The sequence below is a fragment of the Hippocampus zosterae genome, chromosome 13 (genome assembly GCF_025434085.1).
Source record: "Hippocampus zosterae strain Florida chromosome 13, ASM2543408v3, whole genome shotgun sequence".
In the NCBI taxonomy this organism is placed as follows: domain Eukaryota; kingdom Metazoa; phylum Chordata; class Actinopteri; order Syngnathiformes; family Syngnathidae; genus Hippocampus; species Hippocampus zosterae.
Window position 1 is genome coordinate 5,963,711 of NC_067463.1, and position 19,202 is coordinate 5,982,912.

General features: G+C 43.3%; 2 protein-coding genes across 8 annotated transcripts in view; both read right to left on the reverse strand.

Annotated features, from left to right (window-relative positions):
* npnta (nephronectin a) overlaps window positions 1-14,746 on the reverse strand; it is a 38,232-nt gene extending 23,486 nt beyond the window's left edge. For 3 of the 6 annotated variants that reach the window (XM_052084478.1, XM_052084475.1, XM_052084474.1), the window contains exons 1-4: window positions 14,455-14,746; window positions 8,570-8,670; window positions 3,034-3,084; window positions 875-967 (exon numbers count right to left, since the gene is read on the reverse strand). In XM_052084478.1, coding sequence (XP_051940438.1) covers window positions 875-967; window positions 3,034-3,084; window positions 8,570-8,670; window positions 14,455-14,528 — 319 coding nt within the window. In that variant the 5' untranslated portion in view covers window positions 14,529-14,746. The remainder of the gene's footprint in view (window positions 1-874; window positions 968-3,033; window positions 3,085-8,569; window positions 8,671-14,454) is intronic. The other 3 variants (XM_052084479.1, XM_052084477.1, XM_052084476.1) reach the window with 1 other exon arrangement.
* A 1,607-nt stretch (window positions 14,747-16,353) lies between these two features.
* The window catches only part of gstcd (glutathione S-transferase, C-terminal domain containing), a 34,990-nt gene continuing 32,141 nt past the window's right edge, over window positions 16,354-19,202 (reverse strand). For both annotated transcript variants that reach the window (XM_052084481.1, XM_052084480.1), the window contains exon 11: window positions 16,354-16,623. In XM_052084481.1, coding sequence (XP_051940441.1) covers window positions 16,469-16,623 — 155 coding nt within the window. In that variant the 3' untranslated portion in view covers window positions 16,354-16,468. The remainder of the gene's footprint in view (window positions 16,624-19,202) is intronic.

A 19,202-nucleotide genomic window follows, 5' to 3' on the forward strand; every position in this document is an offset into this window, starting at 1 on the left:
GCACCCACGGTTAATACGGTATACCCGTATAAAGATTTTTTTGTTTCTCGGTACTTGTGATCTTCTCAGATTTGCTTGCATTCTTTATTATCAGAGAGAATAATATGAAACAAGTCACGTTTCAAACCAGACCAGGAAAGAGTAAATGCTCTTAAACCCATGTTAAAAACAACGCACTCTTTTGCCATAGCTCGGTCTTAGTCCTTCGCAGCATTTCTAAAATCATATTATCCAAAATCTTGTTCTTTGTCTCTTTTGACAATTTATTTCTTTACTTTTAAATATTTTTAAATCTGTAAGTTAGTTTAAAGGTTGTACTTTTAATTACAATTTGTGAATAACGTTGCGTTATCTTGGATATGAAATCCGCGACTTTTTTTAAACAATCCCTTAGGTACTGCTAAACGTCAATACAATGTGAAAACAAACAACAGGTGACAGTAGAACTAAAACCTCTTCAATGAAAGCCACAATTTGAAATTAAGGCTCTGTATGGCTTTTCGTCTTCACTGCTGCCATCCTCAAGATCCTTTCAACCCACTTGTAAAAACTTCATCACAGCCAAATTCGTGACGAAAAATTCCGATTTTTTTTTCTTTTTTGTTGCTTCAAATCATTGATTTCCAAATTATCCGTAAAACGAATGACTAATTAAAAAAACAAAACAAAAAAACAACAGGGAGCACATGACACACTTCAATGACATCATCTCTCTTTGGGCCGTTTCGCCCAATCATCATATTTTATGTTCACTTTCAAGCACAATCAAAGCGATACGAGCGGCGAGGAATGACGGGCGTTGACATGTTTGAGGACGTGCGTGGCAAGCGGATGTTGACAGTGGTGCCAAGTTGAAGGGCTTAGCCCGGCTCACCTTGATTGCAGGTCTTCCCCGTGAATCCTGCGTGACATTTGCACTGGTTGGGCCCCACGCAGTCTCCATGCTTGCAGCCTGACGGGCAAAGTGCTGAGTGGGAAATTCAGAGAAGGGAGAGGAGTTTCATTCCACGGCTTCATCACCCGGCCCTTTTTCTTTTTTTTTTTAAACGTGGCACTCGAAAGCCGTAAAAACGGCAGTCTGGCGCAATTATGGAGGACGAGACTTAATCCGATAAGCTAGGTGATGGTGGTTTGATGGAGCGTTGGGGTCGCGAAGCTTAATTCTATTGACGCTTTGACACCTACGGAGCATATTTCGCTTCAATTTATTAACACCGTTTGTCACAATAATGAGAGGCCATCCAGCATAAGCGACGTGCTCGCTGACGTTTTATCATTTTGAACAGAGCGAATGAGGATTTTTCAAACTGAATTCACGTGCTTCATTTGGGTCACTCAATCAATGAATCAATTACTTTTTTTGAAAGTATGATTTCCAACAGTCATCGAGAATAATGGAAAGCTCTGACCTTCTGTTTCTTAACCCTTTCATCGAACAATAATAACCTGTAACCCGATAACGTGATCAGCTGTCCACTGTAGTGTCCGCCGTCCCAGAAGGGGTGAAAGATCAATGAAGTGATGACAACGGCAATTGTAATGATTCCCACGAGCTCAGACTTTGATACCCGATGTTGACACTGTTACAATTCAAATTTGGCTAATAACGCTCATACAAATAATAATAATGCAAAGACCACTCTGCTGCAGGGCCACTTCTGAGCATTGGTAACCATGGTGATGAGGGGAGGAGCTACTACGAGTGCAAGTATTGATTCTATTTTTACTGAAGGATGCAGCACTTCATTACCATGCAGCTGAATTACACTTGTCGATTCGCATGTAGATCCGCATACGTCGCGCGCGACAGCGAACGCAAACACAATCAAGACCCCTTGATTGGCCAGCGTGCATTTTGGGGGTGTGGCTTCCCAAGCTTGAATGATTCTGCATGATTTTTGCAGTAATTTTGCTCAAACACAAAGACTGTTGAATAATCGAAATGTCCAGTGGACCATCAGGGTGCTGTTGGAAAGTCGCCTGGAACCAAGCGCTTTGTTAGCAGGTCAAACGAAAAGGAATCTCTGTTGCCAAGTTAGCTCAACGCAGAGGAATGCTAAGCCAGATCAGAGGCAGCCATCAGCAGGGCCTCAGAGAGTATTTATAAGTTTCGGAGCTGGCAAAGGGATCAGGGAGGCCGTCAGCGTCGATCAAGCATAGCGGAGGACTTAAATAAAAAGAAAAAAAGTCTTTAGCAGCTGGAAGGCCAAACATAGCTGGTAAGACCGACGTTCCATTCACAACAACATTCAAGTGGTGACACACTTTCACTCTGCTTGGGGAAGCAGTGAAGAATGTTTGGACATTATTTGGACAACTATGGTAACAAACTGATGAGCTTAAGTGACCGTGCGATCGATACCGGATGACAGAGGGCTATTTTGGGTTTTGTCGACGATCGTTCTTTCGTCTCCATTTTCTAGAGGACAGTAAACAGCGGTCAAGTAGCGCCGAGCATGTCTGCTTCACAGTCGTGAAGTTCAAGTTTCGAAACTCAACTCCGGCATCACTGTGTGGAGTTTGCATGTTTTTCCCGTGGTCAGCGTGGGTGTTTCGGCTTCCAATCGCGATCCCATAGCATGTGTGCAAGGCTCTTCTGGTAAACTGTCCATAACGGTCAATGTGAGTGTGAATGGTTATTTGTCAATAAAGTGCCCTGAAAATTGGCTGGCACTAGTCCAGGGTGGCGGTCATCCAAAGTCAGCTGGCTTCCAAGTGATACGGAAAACTGACGGATGAAGCGAGAATTTATGTCAATCGGCACTGGAACGCCAACGTCAAACTACAACATGCTTTTTACGACCGTGGCACGGCAGGACCAATTGGATCATGACCATACGCGTTCAGCGTCAAGCCGTCCGGGTGGCTTCAGAATTTCCACCGCAGTTGGGTTCAAGAGTTTCAGTGGCAAGGTGATCGGAGTGACTTTGGATCTATAAATAAAGATTCAGAGGGTGTACCCACCCCATCCCTCCCCCGCCCGCCCGCCACTTCGCTCAGCGATCATACGAGCAAGCAACATGTTGAGCTAACCTTGGGGCTGGCACCTTATCCCGACTAGCCTGCGAGTTAAGGCGAGGGGAGCTGCAAGACAAACAGCCAGACAGACAAGAAAACAGTTGCGGGCAGTGGACGCAATGTGGGAGGCTTATTTTCCCCCCAAGTCCCGGTTCCACCAAATTGTTCAGTTCACTTGGGTATCAGAATAAATGATCCACGTCATACATTTCCACACACTTCTTTTGAAGCATCATCTCGGCATGGGCATTTGACAAAAAAAATGTTCAAGTACGGGAACAATGAATGCCAAAGCGAGGGATTATGTTGCTCGTTATTTTTAACAATCAATTAAATTGATTGTTATGCCAACTGCGACGGAAATATTCCACCCTGTTGGAGTTTGACAAGCTGGCCAATGAGAAGCGCTCAGATTTGCCTTAGTGTAAATAATGTGAATTACAGTTCCAGTTTAGTGTCGCAAATTTCACTTTGGTGAACAGAACTATTGCACTCAGTGGAAACGGGTCTTTTCGCCCCTTCCAAACAAACAAAAAAAAAAACAACAACCCCCCAAACATGAAAATAAATATGAATACAGTCATACCTCGGTTTTCGACCATAATCCGTTCCAGAAGGCTGTTCGAAAACCGATTTTTTGCTAAAACCGAAACCGCTGTCTTTAAAAAAAAAAAGAAATCTTTATTGAATATGTCTGCTAACAATGGAACGCTACACGAGGAAGCATCACTTCCTTGTGTAAGCAAGGCGAGAGGAATCAAGTGGCACATTGAAGTGCGCTTAGTTTAGTCGAGAACCGATTTTCGGTCGTAATCCGAGGCATAAAAAACTCGAAATTTTGGGGTGAAAACCGATTTGGTCGAGAACAGAGACGTTCGAAAACCGAGGTTTGACTGTAATCATAAAATTCTGGAGTCACATGTGCGAGTTAGTTAGTAGCATGGATAGCAGAAACGCAAATGCTAGCTTGAAATTTGTTGAGCCTTTCATAGCAACAATTTTTTCCCTGTTCTTGAAATTCTGAAAGTTTTTCAAAGGATTTTTTGGGGGCCTCTACATTCTTGAAAATGTTTAAAAAAATATTCCCATCTTTAAACCCAACTCACTCTCTAGCAACCTTCCTTGGAGACTTGGCAACACACCTTGAATTTATTTCATTTTTTTTCTTTTTTGATCAACGGAGATTGGTGTTTTGAACCTGTTCATTGGCAGGAATCTGTTGCGTTAATGCTTTCACTGTGGCTTATCTCCCTATGCCCATTTGTTGTACGTATCAGCTCAAGTGGCAGACATACTTAAAAAAATTAAATAAAAATAAAGAGAATAAAAAGAACCCGAGAAAAACTAAGCGATAAAGAAAGCCGGCCCACAGTTCATCGGGACAAAAGTGAAACTAAAGCCGTATCGCTTTACCGGCTTTTTTTGGGGTCTTTTTTAAATCGCTGCTTTCAAAGCTCAAGTGACCGAGCGGAAAGATAATCTTTGTGTTTGTCCAAACAAAGCCGGTCAAACAAAATCCTGGTCTCAGTGGCTTTTGGAGCCCACCGGGAAAGGAATACAGGGCCTGTCTGGGACGAAAATTAACCTCGTTCTCACCCGCCTACGTATGCGGTTACAGGTCAATATTATTCATCGCTCTATAGATATTGGACCTGCTCATGTTCTTTTTCTGTAAGCACAACAGTGCAATGACTTCAATGGATAGGATATGTTAAGAATGACCTCGAATTGATTGATTTAATCGTTTTGTTTTTTTTTGCACTGACAACAAACGGGGATGTAAGAAAAGTCGCAACCTTTGGCATGTGGTTTGGATTATCGCAAATGAAGCAACTTTACAGTGGAATGACCGAGATGACGTACGACTGCTCTTCGGCCCCAAAAATAAATAAATAAAAGACAGTCAAAGACAAAAACTTGGAACAATTAGACAAACAGCTGCCAGGTTTGTAGACTTTTCGAAAACGTTAAAAATGAAGCTAGAACTCGTCAAGCGCCACGAAAAGCTTTGATAACACATTTACAAAAAAACATGACATACTCTACTGCTCTCCTCACCTAATATGAAACTTTTCCCCAAAAGGAGACTTTGTTTTTTCCTGACATAAAATAAGTAAAACATCTCTAGACTCAGATTTTCAAAATTCCGTTGTTTAATCACTGAGATTTTCCTAAAAAAAAAAAAAGTATTCATTCATTCCCCCCACGCCCATTGCAGTCAGATGATCCCGACGGCTGCAGGCTGGAATAAGAATCTCCAAGTGCAGCTTCCGGAGCGTCTGAACATTAAACACGGAGTTGAAGCCTGCCAAATAAATTTCGGCAGCTCATCTTCCTCGGTCTCTTGTGCGCTAGATCTTTAAATCTCACACCTCGGGATTCGTTCTCTCAACTTCCTTTTGTGCTTTCATTCTTCCATCTTACCTTCTTTTGTTTGGCAAAATTAAAAAAAAAAGAGGTGATGCATTTTAAATCCGGGAGAGGCGTTGCATGAACCGGCGAGCTCATTTACTCTTTCCCGTCAGAGGTGAAGGTCATAAGCACCTGAAAGAAGCCCGTCATGTTCGCGCTGCCGTGATTATGCTCCTTTTCTTTCCTCTTTCTTGCACGTACAAGGAATACGAATGCATGTCTGAAGTAAATGGATGTCAGGCCAGGTCCACACGAACAAAATATATTTTAGTTTAAGCTGGCGTATTTGCTGAATGACACGAAAACAGAAATAAAACGATTAAAAATGGCTTTAAAAAAGTTTTTTGTGTGTCCTTTCCTAATTTCATACTCATATGTTTGCCATTTATTACCCCTGTTGGTGCAAAAAAATAAAAAATATTTTTAATGCCTGGGCCACAACCGAATGGGTTTCAATAAAAGGTGCAAAATGTCCTTTTCGCCATCACAACTATCAATGGCATCTGGAATGTGGTCATCAAAGCTGACAATTTTTGGGGGGTGCGGGGGTGGAGTTAAGCTTTTGCTAAAAGTTAATTTGCTAAATGAGTTATTGCAGACTGTGGCCGGTCGAGTAATGAGGAATTTCCCTCGTTTATTCCAATGAGCGTACAGCCTTCCATTGAACTTTTGTTGATGGATGAGCTCAAGAAAGAACACATGCGACTCCGGAACCGTATAGAAGGTCACACACTACTGTTTGGCTGGTCATCCTTTTGCATGAGTTGTTAATAATGAGTATGTCAATTCAATTGGTTAGCTATAAGGCTTATGACTAAATACATTAGCATGGTTTTTTTTGGACTCATGAGAAATAAGTCAGCAAAAGCAACAATGCACAAATGAATGCAATGTTTACTTTGAAGAGATTTTTGACTGAATTCTCACTGATCTACTTTCTATCAAAGAAAGTTTTGAGTGCAGGGGGAGGATTAAAAAAGCAGATTTGTTTTGGAAGGACCTTCAATTAATCTGGAGGGAAAGAAAAAAAAAAACAAAGAATGTAAAACTGTCTGGGGTCAGGGTGGGTTCACTCTTTTCTCGCCGGAAGGACACTTTGAGCCAGAGGATGATGGCCCGCCGCCACAAATTCATCAAGGAGCCCAGCTTTGGATCACAAACAGCGGTGTGCGACATCTTTCCCCATGTACACAAGATTAAATTAAACAAAAATACAAATCATAGACCGGATTAAAACAATACCACTCATGCAGAACTATGAACCCTTTAAGCCTTTTCCCCACCACTGGAAAAGCGGCTCGACCGTTTACCCCATGCAATGCTAGACTGAGAAACCATTCATTTCCTGCAGTCGAAAAGGTTTACGGGTTGAGCAGAGCACCATGCAAGCGAAGCAGCAGCACAGTATAGGGCATCCATTAGCATGTTAGCAAGTTAGCGCTAGACTCGTCAATATACCAAGGGAGACGGATTTGGTAGCGAATACTCGCAACGTGTGTATGTTGTTTCGGGGTGACTGCTTCACTCCGACCGTTCGAAAACTCAGAGATTGTTCAAATGTCCTATTTGGTTACTCAGGGAGCACCACTCAAAAAAGGAGTGCGGGAGCGCGCAGTGGGTGCTTCAATTGGGGACATGGGGCGACAAAGTGTGTCAGGCAGTGACAGCGGAAAAAGTTCAAGCACGAGCCACCGATTGGTTTTTAAAATATCTTGCATTTGGAAATTAATGGGAAGGGGAACACAGAAGGGTGTCAGAGTGAATTTACGAAAGCACCCGTAACGGACATGGTCGTAGCCGCTCTAACTAACTGCTGGTGTTGGGCTACCGGTATGTATATGTATATATATATATTTGATATGGCACAGTAATTGCCAAAAAAGTGAGTAAGTGAATTAACACTGAGCCACAGTAGGGTAAATTTCCACAGCACCATCACAAACTGATTTGCTGATTTTTTTTCATTGGCCACTCACAAGCACTGACGAAAATACGCGTCTGCTGGTACTGGTACTTTTTTTTAGATCTGATGGGAATATAATTCCGACAGGTTGCAATTTACTCAGCGTTGCCCCTTTGCCACTTCAAAACTGGACGGAGGGAACAATCAACAAATGACAAAAAGGTGATGAAGTTCATTGACGAGGAGAATGCAGGCGCTGCAGCAAAGTGGAGACTGCAACAGAGTAGGCTCCAAGTGTTGATTTTGGTCATTTTTAGCCGTGTGGCTTTCAAAGTTATGCAACACCCACTGGAGGGAAGTAGCTAATAATATTTTCTCCCAACATTTGTAAAACATGTACAGATGTATTTTTTTTTTTATCTTTGGCAGCATTTTTTTTTCGTTACTCTGTTTAAAACAACAAAGCTACGGCAAAACATTTTGATGGTATAAAAGTCACTTGCACATTCACAAGGTAAGTTATTTTTTGAGCAGTTTTTTTTCTGTTGGGAGAGGTTATCAAAATGGGTAGAGTGAACGGGGATGCAGCCCTACTGCGAATAGCGAAAATACGTGAGCAATTGACGCATACCCAAATAGGATTGTAATTGCCTCTTGATGCCACAAAACCCCTTTTTGGGGGGGATTAGACAAGGCTACGGTCTGGCTAAATGAAGCTCCTCCCCTCAGTTCAACATAGTATCAGGACACCACAATAGGGCACCAGGTGAGTAGTTTTAATCTTCGACATTACAGTGACCTGAGCACAAAAACTGTGAGTAAGTGAGTTTTTCAGTGAATAACAGAAAATATATACAGGGGAAAAAAACTGAATGTACGTAACTGACAATAAAAACTTCTTTTTTTTCAATTCTGTTTACTTTTATGGAATAGGAGCTGAATGACTATTTCCAGACCAGTCTTTTTTTTTTTTCATCCTTTGCCACCTCGAGCAACAGGCAACAATTACTCTGCAGTTGCAAACCACCAGATTTGCCGTATCAAAACACCATCGGGCAAGTGCATGCTTCTCCAAGCCCTTTACCGACAGGATTCACGCTCAAGCCACCTCGTGATTCATTCAAAGCATCCATTTGCTTTGTTCCTTTTCTACCACCACAGCTTGACACCTCGCCAGCCCGCTCCCACATCCTCCTCCTCCAACAATGGCGACAGCAGGCATAAACGGGCACTCACGCTGGCAGTGACCCCAAGATCGCCGCGTCCATCCCCAGCAGCAGTCCACCCTGGCGCCGTAGCGGCACAGCCCGTTGGACGACGCCATCTGCCGCGGCCACCTGCAAAACGAGGCCAGGTGGTGAGTCACGGCGCCGATTAAGACATCCGATGAGTGCGGGTGGGTGGGGTGGTTTGTCCATGCTTTCTTTCCATTAGGCAGATGTTCATGGTGCTTTGAGTTTGTGCGTTTATAAAGTTGAGAAAGTCATGTCAACCCCAAAAAAAGAAAATATTACCGTCGAATGCTTTTTAGTGTATATATCGTACATCCAGAGTGAGACACGACAGACGTGACATGCGAAAAATATTTAAGTTGGATTCGCGACAAAGACCATTTTCATAATATTTGTGAATAGGTAACAGGCCGATTATGAAAAGAAAAAAAATATGCAGGTTATTTTCATTGACATTGAAATCCTGATCCATAAACACTTCATTGATTTCAAAACATAGTCATGAATTAAACTATCAAAACCCCAAATAGAACTTGAAAGATCAATCAAAAAAATAAATCAGTGCAAAGTGAAATTGTCCAGCCATCCATTTTCTGAACCGCTTCATCCTCACAAGGGTGGCGGAGGGTGCTGGAGCCAACTGCCGTCTTCGGCAGTTGGCGGGGGGACACTCTGGACCGGTTGCCAGCCAATCGCAGAGCAAGCATAGACAAACAATCATCCACGCTCACACTCACACCTAGGGACAATTGTAAGTGTTCAAAAGTGAAATAGTGATAGGATGAAATTATTTTTTAAAAAAGTAAATAAATACCTGCTCTTCCTTCCTAAAGTTGGTTATAAAACATCTTAATTCACACTGAGGGACATGAATTGCTTTTTTTCCGATTCATTGCCCAGCCCTTAAACATCATAAGACTGCTTCTTTGCGCACATGACATCCTTTTAAGATTTTCGGACACTTTCGCCATATTGTACTGAGAAGCCAGGACAAAAACATGCGCAGTCCCACGGTTTCGTCAGCGACGTCAAACAAAAGCCAAAGAAAAAGCACAACGCTTGCTCACAGTGATGCAGCATAGCAGGACATGTTGTCTGACTTTTTATTTTGGAGGCTTCCACTGCATGATGCAGAAGCGTTTGCAGCTCGCCACGTAGCACTTGGCGGGCAAACGCTAATCCGCCACTGGGTCGTCTTTATATAGCTGCGGAAGACAAAAGCTGCTTTGTTTGTGCCTCGCAGCCAAGTGCGACTGTCACTCAGCATTCGGGAGGCCTGTTCAAGACTTCATGGCGACATGATGAAATGCTCTTGAGCCGCTCCCTACCCTCCCCCCCTCAGTATCCCCGGCTGCCAATCAAGTCGCTCAGGAAAAAAAAAAAAAACCTGCCGGATGAAAAGTGGTTCTGATGGGACTCTGCTTAATTCTTATGCACAGTAAATGATGAGAAGGAGCGATTTCATACTGATCATATTTCACTTGTACGTGGCTCTTTCCACTGTCTTGCGTCGCTTCTTCTCGACTACCCTCGCCCGACTTACTCATCCAACGACATTCAGACATCTTCACAGCCTCGAAACTTACAGGACATAGAATAACAATTTACAGAACAGCTGCAGGGTCCCCACTCGGTACAGTCCAAAAAAATAAATAAATAAAAATCACATGAGGAGGGAATGCTTTGCAATTGTTTATTTGAACCGGCAGTTGTGTTACGTGGCTTGTTGCTTGAACTTCTACAAGTTCTCACTGCGACGCCATGCAGGTGCTCGAGTGTAGTTGGATGAGTAACTTGGGGTGGGAAGCGAAGTAAAACACGAGCTTGACGTTTTGCCGCCTGAGAGTAACCACTCCTTTTCACAATAAATAAGTTTTCTACTTGTCCTCGTTGTCATCATTTCAGCAGACGCTGCGGCATGTTCTTTGTCTTTTTGTGTCACGGGTGGGATGCGGGGGGCATTTGGTGAATTTGCTGATTGACTACTGGCATGAAGATTAAGGCCATTCGTCCGCAAGCGCGAGCAGGTGCCTTTTCTGATTTTAACCATTTCGTGCACAAATAATGATCACCGACTCCATTAACCGCTGTCCCCGAAAGGGTTCAATATATTTGAGCTCTGACATGCATTTGTTACAAGTGACCGTGCTACTGGTCTCATTTGAAGTAAAATAAGATGCTTGAGGCACCACTGCTAGTTTACATAACACAAGAGTGGCGACTAATCGACTTGAAGCTCATGCGTCTTAGCGTAGTGCGACAGTGGATGTGTCGACTAGTTAAAAACCAATTTCTCGTTCGTTCTATTGCCTTCTCACACTGCCTCTTAAGCAATCCATAAAGGTAATGGTTCCTTTTTGGAAAATGATTCTCTAGCCCGGAAAGCCGAAACGTGCCGTCCAACAACAACAGCATCATCCGGCAGGAGTCAACTTTGTTGTCTTATTGCTGTGGAACAGTTGCCGGGCTACACAACAAGACAGGAAATCAGCTGTCACCACTGCCCAGGGCGGAATGAAAAGCGGCGCAACTTTTTTTTTTTTTTTGCGGAAGTGCGTGCGCCTGAGCAAAATGATGTGGAGCGTGAAGGACCCTTCAGGGCCACAAGGATAAGCCTGTTAGGAGTGCTCCTCCAAAAGGCAATAAGCGAGGGCGAGCAGGTAATAAATGGCTTCCCACCCATCCCAGCCCACTGAACACACACTCAAGAGGGTGAGGATGTGCTCTCAATGAATTCATATCAGGCTTGAGCGGTAAAGAAGGGCAAATTATGAGCATGTGGACGAGCCGCTCCGTCGGCCGCGTGTTGGTAAACGTACAAGACGGGGCGGCCCGCGTATGGACTAAATGATCATTACACTCGCACGCCGTGGCCCAAGCAAGAAATCCATCAGTGCCATTACGCCACCAGTCGCCATGGAGATTATGGATGATGCGTTATAAAGAAAATGACGGACGGAAATGAATTACAGCGTCTTAATCTGTTCTCTCGCTTCCAGATATATTTACATTATGAATAAGGCTTGGGGAAAAAAAAGGTCATTATATCTTATATGTGCCGAGAGCAGCCAAAAAATACGACGCCACCAGTGAATCGGCTCGACCAGTATGTTTCTCTAGTGAACACTGGGAAACACCAAGTTTTCATTTCTGGCAAGAAAAAGAAGTTGTATAGAGCGGACGCATGCAATGCAGGTCTTTTGACGAACACGGCAACGGTTCTCCTGGTCAAGGTGAGCAGAAAATGTCCGGCTTTTGCTCGGAAGCAAGATTTCGTGTCAGGAAAAGCCAATTAAAACATATGAACTTGATTTCGGGGTTTATCTGGGTCACTTGAAATGGCGGCTCCCATTTCAATTTCGGTATGGTTAAATATGAACACTGCTACATGACATTTTAAGAGGGTGTGCGCACTTGTGCAATGTCATTATCTATTATTTTTATTTCCACTCTCATCTAGTCACTAATTCAGGAAACGGGTAGGATGCTTTCTGACGCATGAATCCCCAAAAACGCCAAACAAACATCATCCATCACTGGAGCTTTACAAAAGCAGATGGAGATCTCGGCCACTCGCATTCTTGGCGATGCGGCACAGCGTCTTCCCCGTCCGAGCGAACACACTTCGTGTCAGAACATGAACGACGGCGTCTGCGCCGGATTTTTGTTGTCGTTTCTTCCCCACTGCGCCACCTTGCATTTGCAGACAGCTTTTGTATTGTGAGCGTTTGTGTTATTATTTTTAAAAAATGAGGTTTTGACACAGGCCAAAACAGCGCATTTCCTTCATCCGTGCAACACGTACTGTACGTCACTATATTATTCCACGTTGGGTAGAGCCCACATCACTCGAGTTGCGCTTTTATCGGCAAAGTCTGTAGGGCTACAAATATTGGATTTACATTCAATAGTTGACGTGACATCATTCCGATTTTTTTGCTCCCAAGTGACACAATTACGATATACGTCGGGGCATGTGCAAAGAAACAAATTGAATCGGATTGCTTCAAATTAAAATCCACCCAAATAATGGATACAAATCTGAAACATATTGCGAGTGCTACATAAATCTGAAATAGCTCGCTAACGCAGGCTCAAAACAGAGAGAAGAAAAGCTGGTTCTGCCAAGCGGCCACGACCAAATAAGGGAAATAAAATTGTCTTTCAGGTAAAATAGGAAGTCGCTGAATGTGAACAATTTTTTTTGCTGTCCAGTTTGCTCACAGATGCTCAGCCAGGAAAGAGTTCAACCGAAGTCACCACGACAACGCTGATTTCAAAAGTACACAAACAACAGCGATTGTCTCCTCCCCCCACAAGAACCATCGACTGTTCGTTTGAAGTGCATGAGGAGTTGCTACATTTGTGTATCTGTGTGTGAGCGATGCATTAATGTGAAAATGTAGGTACTTTGTCCACATTTAAAATGGCCGATTTGTCATTCATCTGGTTAAGGAGCTGTGTGGTCCTACGTGGCCTCTCAATAGCAGAAAAATTGTAGCACCCTCCAGCATTTAAGTTGCTCATCCCTGAAATCAGCTCGAGAATCGCAGCCATCAGCTAGTGGAGTAATGTGGAGGCTACACATTTAAATCAACTTGGGGAAAGGTCGGCCAAGGTCAACTCAATGCTATGTATGTAACGTTTAATCCTTTTATTTTGCAGAGAGCAGCAGCCTCTCCCGGCTGGCTTTTGGAGAAAAGCCGACTAAACCACGGACTGGTCGCTCGTCTGTCTCAGGACAGAGTGAAATCAGGACACTCTGGCTCCATTCCACATTCCAAAAATGTCCATATTTGGGTCATTGAAGACTTGACTGTAAAGTGTCCACAAGCCTGAATGAGTGTGTGAATATCTGTTTGTATGTTTGTGTCCAACGATTGGCCGGCGACCAGTTCGCCTCTCGCGCGTGAGCTGGGATGGACTCCAGCTCACCTGTGACCTTAATGAGGATAAGCGGTATAAACAAAGGGATGGCTGGGTGTTTGATATATTTCTCCTTGCCCGTGGATAAAAATGCATGGCAGAGAAGAAGGATAGATGCAAGTACAATATTTCTATGACCAATCGTATTATTTCAGACCTAAAGATCAAAAGGCATCTGAGAAGAAGCGGTGTAGGATAGTAGGAAAACCAGTGTATCACAGCAAATTCAGTTGTGTAATATAGTATAGAAAACCAATGCATAATGAATATCAACGTGAGATACAGTACTTGGTAATTGAAGTTAGGTAAATGTATGTGCGACCAAATAGTATCCAGTATAGTGCAAAATCACTTATTATAATTAAACAAAACAACAACAACGACAACAAGCACTTGAAATGTCAAGTGAGACACGTGGTAGTTGTTTACAGTAGTGTAAGCCTATATCTCCTTACCCATAGAAAATGAATGCATCTTAATCCAAAGAAGCATTCAAGGGCAGTACTCTTATGATCATTTCTAATTCAGAAGTTTCTGGATCGTTTTAAAGAGTAGAGATAATATAATTGAGATTGAACACAAGCCCGTGGTGGGTTGCTTTAATCCTAACAAATAAAGTAAAATGCATGTAAATAGATGGACGCAAATGGTACATTCAGGTGCAATTTTTAAATACCCAAATTAATGCTTCTTGAGGCATAGAATCGTAAACTCCACTGAAATGTGTGTCTGAGTGTGTGTGTGTACGCCCGGGCGTACGCATTTCTACTTAGCCATATACAGTAATAAAAACAAAAGGGGGGGGGGTCATTCAGGTGCATTTGGTCACGAACGCAACTAGTTGGGAGTAAAGTCCCCCTCACACACCGGTCATATCACATTAAACCGACAATGTTTCCAACCATTTTCGCACAGCAGAAGCGCAAACAAAGCAAGTGCGAGATGCAAAACCTGCGCACGTACCTGCCGTCAAACTCGGCTCGCGTTCCACAGCAGAAAGTGGCGACCATGAAGATGAACTTTATCCAGGAGTCCATGGCGCCTCGTCCCGCTCGCTAAATCCGTCCTCAAGACCAAACAGACGCGTCCTCTTCGGCGCTCGGATCACAACCACACGCTCAGTGTGCTCATGTGCGTTCTATCCAAGTGTGAGGAGCGGAGGAAGGAGGGGGGGGAGCGCACAGGCTGCTCCCCCTTTCTCTCGCTCTCTTTCAGTGTGTCTCTTGCCCTCCTCTTCCTCACAAGTTGAGGCAGTCACACCTTATAAAGCGGCCGGCGTGTGTGCGCCTGTCGCTTTAAGAGTGATGTCACGAGCTGGGCGACAAATGGCGCGCACGTGCGATAGAGACGCTATTAGCTAGCATGATGCTATATGAAAAAAATATATATATATAATAATGTATATCAAAGACAATAGAAAAAAGGTCCAATTCCAGGACAAAGACATTTTTGTAAGTAACGTTTAAATAATAAAAACAGCATTGTGCTGTGTAACAGTGATTCTTAAATTGTGGTACACAGTTGATACCACTAGTACGGGGGTCACTAAGGTAGTGCACACACGTAACAGGTAGCCCCTAAAGACCACATGAGTAGTATGCGGACCGGTTCCAAAAATAGCTCATCAGTGATCGGGCATTGTGATTTCGTAGGAATTTTATATTGAGTAAGCGGTCATTTGAAAAAGCAATTAAACAGATTTGTGAAAATAAACATTTTTTTTCGCAGCAAGACCATTGTCACCAGAAAGAGCTGAAATAATGGAACAAAATGGTGTTGAAATGTCAATATCTGAAGGCTTCAAAAAGCATACAAACATGTAGGTAACTTTGTCGATTACAGCGGAATGGCCTGTGACTGAGTGTCTATGCAAAGACCACACCAAAACGAATACGATTGCCATAACAGTGCGAAAACCGTCTGCCTGTTTTTTGTTTGTAAGATGGGTAGATAGCTCGGAGGGGGGCGGGGGCTGGGGGACCATTTAGGGTTCAAAAATACACTTGATTTTTGACCATTTTTCACTCTATTCATATTTCCATTTGGAATTTGGGGACTATCTTGTCAGTATTTCAAAGAATAAAACAAAAATTGTGACCCATCTTTCAATCCCCCTTCCGCCGAGTAAAAAAAAAAAAAAGACAACATGAGGGGGGACACGCATTCTCCACGAACCCATTATTGAAGGCAAAGTAATGGAGCTGACAGGTTCTTCTGGCTGACACTCGCTCCAGTCATTCGAAACATATGACACATGTGACTATAAATCCAGAAATGCCATTTGCATGTAATGAGACGTCTTGTCATCGGGCGAGACTCAATGTGCATTGTAATTTATTCAACCGACCAATGCAATTCATCACCTCGTCGTCCCAGAATGGCTGATTGACATTTCTGGTGCAAACTTCATTACACCGAATATTTCTGAAACTCCAAATCAGTGCCGCGCATCACATAATGGTTATTTTGGATCAGCACTTGAATTCAACCCTCACAGGGAAAAGTGCAAAAATATTGTTGCTATTTGTGCAAATGCTTCCTTTATAATGAAGACTCGAGGGGGAGGAGAAATGTTTTGGGGTCTTTTTTTTAACATTTTCAGGCCCAGCAAACAATATAAGATAAACAAGAATTGTATTCCCAATTAAGCTAATTCAAACAGACCGGGAGAGAAAAACACAAAGTCATTTCAATTATTTTTATGTTTTAATTTCAAAATTATTTCTCCGTAAATTCTTACTCTGAGCTAGGAGTCTTGGATCTGCTTATTTAAAGTTTGTTTTGATCGTCTGCCATTTTCCGCCCAGTCAATACTTTAACTGATTGAATATTTGGATAAGAAACAAATGAAACATGGCGACATTAAGAACTAGCCTCCATCTTTATTGATCCAAATGTGACGACCGTAGTCGCCTTCAACATTAAAAAATTAAATTAAAAAATGCAAATCAAGTTTCCATTTGATACTCTCACACTCTTAGTGAGGGCCATCTTCAACGCTGGGCCTTCCGACCAGCATATTGTTCTTCGGCGAGCAAGTCTCCGGCTCCATGGTCATCACATGCACCCTGTAGCCATGAGATTCCGCGCACCACGAACGGTCCAAGTCTACGAGGCCCATGCACTGCTTCCCTGCAATATAATACACACAAATGAGTGCATTTGAAGTAGTTTGACTAACACACAGGGATCCCTTTTCCCTGATGATTCTATTGGAATTACATTTAACCCTTTCAGGGACAGCGGATACTCCAGGCGGACAGCTTTTCATGTTATCATGTTACAGGGATGCATGAAAGTCATGTCAATTTGTTCGATTTTAGATGCTTGGTTTCGGCCAATCTCAAAACAAATATTTGAAGTTTCACTGTTTTGAAAGAGCAGGACTTTCTCATGAAAATGAGGCCGTTGTTCATGACCCTACGACTGTTAAGCCAATGTCGAGTATGCTTTTTGTTACCATGGTGACCAGGGGTGTTGCTAGGTGGGTTGCGATCAGGCAAGTGAATTCTACGGGTTCATATGAAACAACACTTTACATAGATGTCATCGGCTGGATCAGTTCGGCAGATAATTGACGATTTTTGTCTATTTGTAGGCTGTGAATAGCGGTGGTAGATTGTAGAGTAAAGAAAAAGTTGTTGTGGTGGATTGGTCCATATACCCATCGGATCCGTTATCACTTTTTTTTTTTAATTCACTGGTTACTGACTGGTTCCAAAATCCAGATCGTGTAAGGCCTAAATGAAACTTAGACGTAGACTAGCATAGCAAAATCATAATGTAGCCTAACTTAGCATCATGTAAAATAACAATATTCGTTTTTATGTATTTTAACAGTAAAGTTTAGAGCATGTTAGACCATTTGATATTTTAGCATTAAAATGTATTTAATACACTTATTTTATGGCTTTATTTTTATGTCAACTAATTCAAATAAAAAGGAGGTGTGATTTTTTTTTTTATGTTAAGAAACACATTTGTGATTTCCATAGTGTTCCCTTACACGGGATTGTACAGACAACAGCTGCACACAGCATGTGAAACAGCTCTCAGTATGATCCACTTCAGGTCTACACCACTACAACCTACAAATTAACACGAAATGTACTGGTTAATCGTAGAATGTGTAAATTGAATGCAGCGTAATCTTATCAGTCAGTGGTTTCAATGAGAGAGCATTTCTAAACTGTGAAAGAAACTGGGAAACGCTAGCTCGTTAGCATGGAAGCTAACTGCGGATGCTAGCACGGAAGCTAGCTGCGAAAAGTCGCTACGCAGCTGGAACCCACCACCAGAGACCAACCAGCCGAACGCCAGCGAGCGTGAGGGAGCCGGTAAACCCACTTGCCACATTAGAAACACCCAGCAGCAAGCCCACTGGACACGTCACAAACTAGCATACAACCGGCTAGCAACGAGACCCGACAAAAGGCCACCCAAACAGAAGCAAGACACAAAGCAGGAAGAGGATTCCCTGACCCTCACTCAAGTAAACGTACTCCAGCAACAAAATGAGCTTTTTACGGCGCTCTTGCAACAACAGGAAAATTTCAAAGGATTTGTCAAGATGATAATAGACTCAACAAACTCACGACTTGACACTTTTACCAGGGAAGTCCAAGAAATAAAAACCAGCATCAACTTTACCCAAAAAGAGGTAGACGACATTAAAAAAAATCTAATCTGTCAAAACTGGCCATTCCAAAGACATGCAAACAGAATTCTACAAAGTATGTGACGGCATGCTTGTATTAACAGACAAGGTGGACTACTTGGAAGGACAATCAAGAAGAAACAACTTGGTAATTGATGGAATTGAGGAAAAAACGGGAGAAACGTGGACTGAAGCAGAGGAAAAAGTTCAAAAAATCCTTAAGGAGAAGCTGCTGATACAGGGGCAAATTGAGGTGGAGAGAGCTCACCGCACAGGAAGACAAGACCCTGGAAGACCTCGACCGAGGCCAGTTGTGGTGAAATTTCTAAGATACAAGGACAGATCAAGGATCCTACAAAAAGCAAAATACTTAAAAGGCTCCAACATCTACATCAACGAAGACTTTACAGATGCCGTACGACTAAAAAGAAAAGAGCTCCTCCCAAAATTAAAAGCTGCACGTGACAGAGGGGAAACTGCCTACTTAAAACATGACAAACTTATCGTCCACCCCCACACCAGTACTCCAACACAACAGGCTCGAGTTCAACACCATCAAGCAGCATACTGAGAATTATTCACCACCCGACGATAAAAACTCTGACCCAACTGAAGCAGGAAATTCACATACAAAAAAACATGGACTTTGAACCCTTTGATGAGCCTTCCAACCCTTTGATGACTTCCAACCCTACTGACCACAAGACATTTGACCCTGAGAACAACTTGGACCCGGACAATAACTTTTTCAAGATCGACCGACCGCGAGGGAGCCAGCGACGACCGACCGTGAGGGAGCAAGTGATGACCGCGAGGAAGCCAGCGACGACTGCAGGGAAGCCAGCGACCGTGAGGAAGCCGGGAGACAACCAGCCTGCGACCACCGTGAGGGAGCCAGCGACGACCGAGAGGAAACCAGCGATGACTGCAGGGGAGCCAGTGACCGCGAGGGAGCCGTGAGACAGCGAGCCTGAGGCAGCCGGGAGACAACCAGCCAGCGTGCGTGAGAGAGCCGGGAGGCAGCCAGCCGGCGAGCGTGAGGGAGTCGGCGATG